Source organism: Globicephala melas, chromosome 1 (genome assembly GCF_963455315.2).
Source record: "Globicephala melas chromosome 1, mGloMel1.2, whole genome shotgun sequence".
NCBI classification, from domain to species: Eukaryota; Metazoa; Chordata; class Mammalia; order Artiodactyla; family Delphinidae; genus Globicephala; species Globicephala melas.
In genome coordinates, this window is record NC_083314.1 from 85,275,111 (window position 1) to 85,278,605 (window position 3,495).

Genomic DNA, 3,495 nt, shown 5'->3' on the forward strand with positions numbered 1-3,495 from the left:
GCTGGAACCCTGGAGGACAGCAACATTCCAGAGGTAGCTAAACAAGCAGGAGTCAGCAAAGGAACAAGAAAGAGGTGCCGGACAGAAGTCTCCTGGAAGCAAAGGAAAAAGATCACTTCAAGAAGAGATGGATTTGTTGGTATCAACACCTAGAGGACATCTACAGGAAAAAAAAATACAATGGCAAATAAATAAATGAAAAGATGCTTAATCCCACTCATCATTATAGAAGTACAGATTAAAAAGATAATAAGGGATTTCTTCTCACCCGCACCAAAGTTGTGTGTGCAGGTCTGACCCTCATCCCCGTCTTGCAGGCTGTTTCGACGCCAGGACCCCCTAAGAGACGATGATGTTGGGCACCGAAGGCGGCGAGGGACTCGTGGTGAAGGTCCAGGGCTTGCCTTGGTCTTGCTCGGACGACGAAGTGCAGCGGTTTTTTTCTGACTGCAAAATTCAAAATGGGGCTCAACGTGTTCGTTTCATCTACACCAGAGAAGGCAGACCGAGCGGCGAGGCTTTTCTTGAACTTGAATCAGAAGATGAAGTCAAATTGGCCCTGAAAAAAGACAGAGAAAGTATGGGACACAGATATGTTGAAGTATCCAAGTCAAACAACGTTGAAATGGATTGGGTGTTGAAGCATACTGGTCCACATAGTCCTGACACGGCCAATGATGGCTTTGTACGGCTTAGAGGACTCCCCTTTGGATGTAGCAAGGAAGAAATTGTTCAGTTCTTCTCAGGGTTGGAAATCGTGCCAAATGGGATAACATTGCCGGTGGACTTCCAGGGGAGGAGTACGGAGGAGGCCTTCGTGCAGTTTACTTCACAGGAAAGAGCTGAAAAGGCTCTAAAAAAACACAAGGAAAGAATAGGGCACAGGTATATCGAAATCTTTAAGAGCAGTCGAGCTGAAGTTAGAACTCACTATGATCCACCACGAAAACTTATGGCCATGCAGCAGCCAGGTCCCTATGACAGACCTGGGGCTGGCAGACGGCATAACGGCATTGGAGGAGGAGCTGGCTTTGAAAGGATGCGGCATGGTGCTCACGGTGGAGGTTAGGGAGGCTATGATGATTATATGTCTATAATGATGGCCATGGATTTGAGTCAGATAGATTTGGAAGAGACCTCAATTCTTGTTTTTCAGGAATGTCAGATCACAGATACGGGGATGGCGGCTCTGCTTTCCAGAGCGCAACAGGACACTGTGTACACATGCGGGGATTACCTTACAGAGCTACTGAGAATGACATTTATAATTTCTTTTCACCACTCAACCCTGTGAGAGTACATACTGAAATTGGTCCCGATGGCAGAGTAACTGGTGAAGCAGATGTCGAGTTTGCAGCTCATGAAGATGCTGTGGCAGCTATGTCAAAAGACAAAGCAAATATGCAGCACAGATATGTAGAACTCTTCTTGAATTCTACAGCAGGAGCAAGCGGTGGTGCTTACGGTAGCCAAATGCTAGGAGGCATGGGTTTGTCAAACCAGTCCAGTTATGGCAGCCCAGCCAGCCAGCAGCTGAGTGGTGGTTACGGAGGCGGCTATGGTGGCCAGAGCAGCATGAGTGGATATGACCAAGTTTTACAGGAAAACTCCAGTGATTTTCAATCAAACATTGCATAGGCGGCCAAGGAACAGTGAACAGCTACTACGGTAGTGGAAGCCGAGCATCTGTGGGAGTGAACGGAACGGGAGGGATGTCTAGCATGTCCAGTATGAGTGGTGGATGGGGAATGTAATTGATCCTGATCACTGACTCTTGGTCAACATTTTTTAAAAGAAAAACAAAACTTAAGTTCTAACAGTTTTGCAATACAAACTTGTGGTTTATGCTTACTCTAAGTGGAAATCAGGATTGTTTTAAAGACTTAAGTTTCAGTAATTTTGAACGCAAACATTCATTTAGGATGTAACTAGGTTGAGTAATCTGTTACTGTTAAATAATTTTCAGCTTTTCTCAAGTTAGTTATATTGTAGGATGTACTGAAGCAGTAGGTGTATTTAGGTTAAAGCAGTTGAATTATGTTAAATGGTGTTTACACCACATTACATTGGACACTGTTGGGATGCATTGTTGAAAGACATGCTTTTTTGTGAAACTCAATATAGGAGCTGTGTCTACAATTAAAAGTGAAACATTTAGCATGTTTGTTAATTCTAGTTTCATTTAATAACCTCTATGGCACGTAAGTTTAAGCTTTTTTTTAAGTTAATGGGGAAAATTTGAGACGCAATACCAATACTTTAGGATTTTGCTCTTGGTGTTTGTATGAAATTCTGAGGTCTTGATTTAAATCTTTTCATTGTATTGTGATTTTCCTTTTAGGTGTATTGTGCTAAGTGAAACTTGTTGAATAAATCTTCCTTTTAAAAACTAAAAAAAAAAAAAAAAGATAATAAGGTACTATTTTTTGCTATTAGATTGGTAAAGATTATAAAGTTTAGTAACATCCAGTGTTGGCCAAGGTGTGGGAAACAGGTGATCCCAGGCATTATGGGAATGTACATTCATGTCATATTTTAAAGAGCAGTTTGTCAAAATATATCCAAATTGTGAAGGCACGTGTTCTTGACCCAGACACTGTACTTCTAAGAGTTTACAACAAACTCATAAGTATTCAAAGATGTATCTTTAAGAATATTAATTACCACATTGTTGAATACAGCAAAAGAAAACTAGAAGCAACCTAAATGTCCATCAAAAAGCGACTGGTTAAATAAAATGTAGTGCATCCTTACAACTCAGCTGGGGTGGCTGGGAGAAGGTAAGGGTTGGGATGGGGATGCAGAGGCCTTGGAACAGGCATGATGGGAATTGCTGAGACTGTGTGTGTGTGAGTGTGTGTGTGTCTGTGTGTGTATGGGTGTGTGTGTTGGCAGGATACAGTGAACGGGCCAAAGAGGAGAATGCCCAGTATGGGCTGGCAATACCATGGAGGAGAGGCATGCCGAACATAGTTTTGTTTTGTTCAAGAGGCAGAGGCTGATCCCAGGCAATGTGACCCTTCTCCTCAACCCCATCAATCTTTTTTTTTTTTTTTTAAAGTTTACTTATTTATTTTTGGCTGCGTTGGGTCTTCGTTGCTGCACGAGATCTTTCTCTAGTTGCGACGAGCAGGGGCTACTCTTCGTTGTGCTGTGCAGGCTTCTCGTTGCGGTGGCTTCTCTTGTTGTGGAGCACGGGCTCTAGGAGTGTGGGCTTCAGTAGCTGTAGCTCGTGGGCTCAGTAGTTGTGGCTCGTGGGCTCTAGAGCGCAGGCTCAGTAGTTGTGGCACACAGGCTTAGTTGCTCCATGGCATGTGGGATCATCCTGGACCAGGGATCGAACCCATGTCCCCTGCAATGGCAGGCAGATTTTCAACCACTGCACCACCAGGGAAGCCCCCCATCAATCTTTAATAATACTTTATACATCAAATATATTTGGTATGATTGGGTTTCTTGTAAATGTCCCTTGACCAGGGGCTGAGTCTTGTGTCA

At 43.4% G+C, this 3,495-nt stretch overlaps 1 protein-coding gene across 1 annotated transcript; it reads left to right on the plus strand.

Annotated features, from left to right (window-relative positions):
- The first annotated feature begins 282 nt into the window (after positions 1-282).
- Positions 283-1,676, plus strand: LOC115859953 (heterogeneous nuclear ribonucleoprotein H-like). Its single transcript, XM_060287037.1, is given in 2 exon segments — positions 283-1,085; positions 1,088-1,676. Coding segments are annotated over 2 exon segments (1,287 nt in total). The 5' UTR covers positions 283-349; the 3' UTR covers positions 1,639-1,676.
- The last annotated feature ends 1,819 nt before the right edge of the window (positions 1,677-3,495 follow it).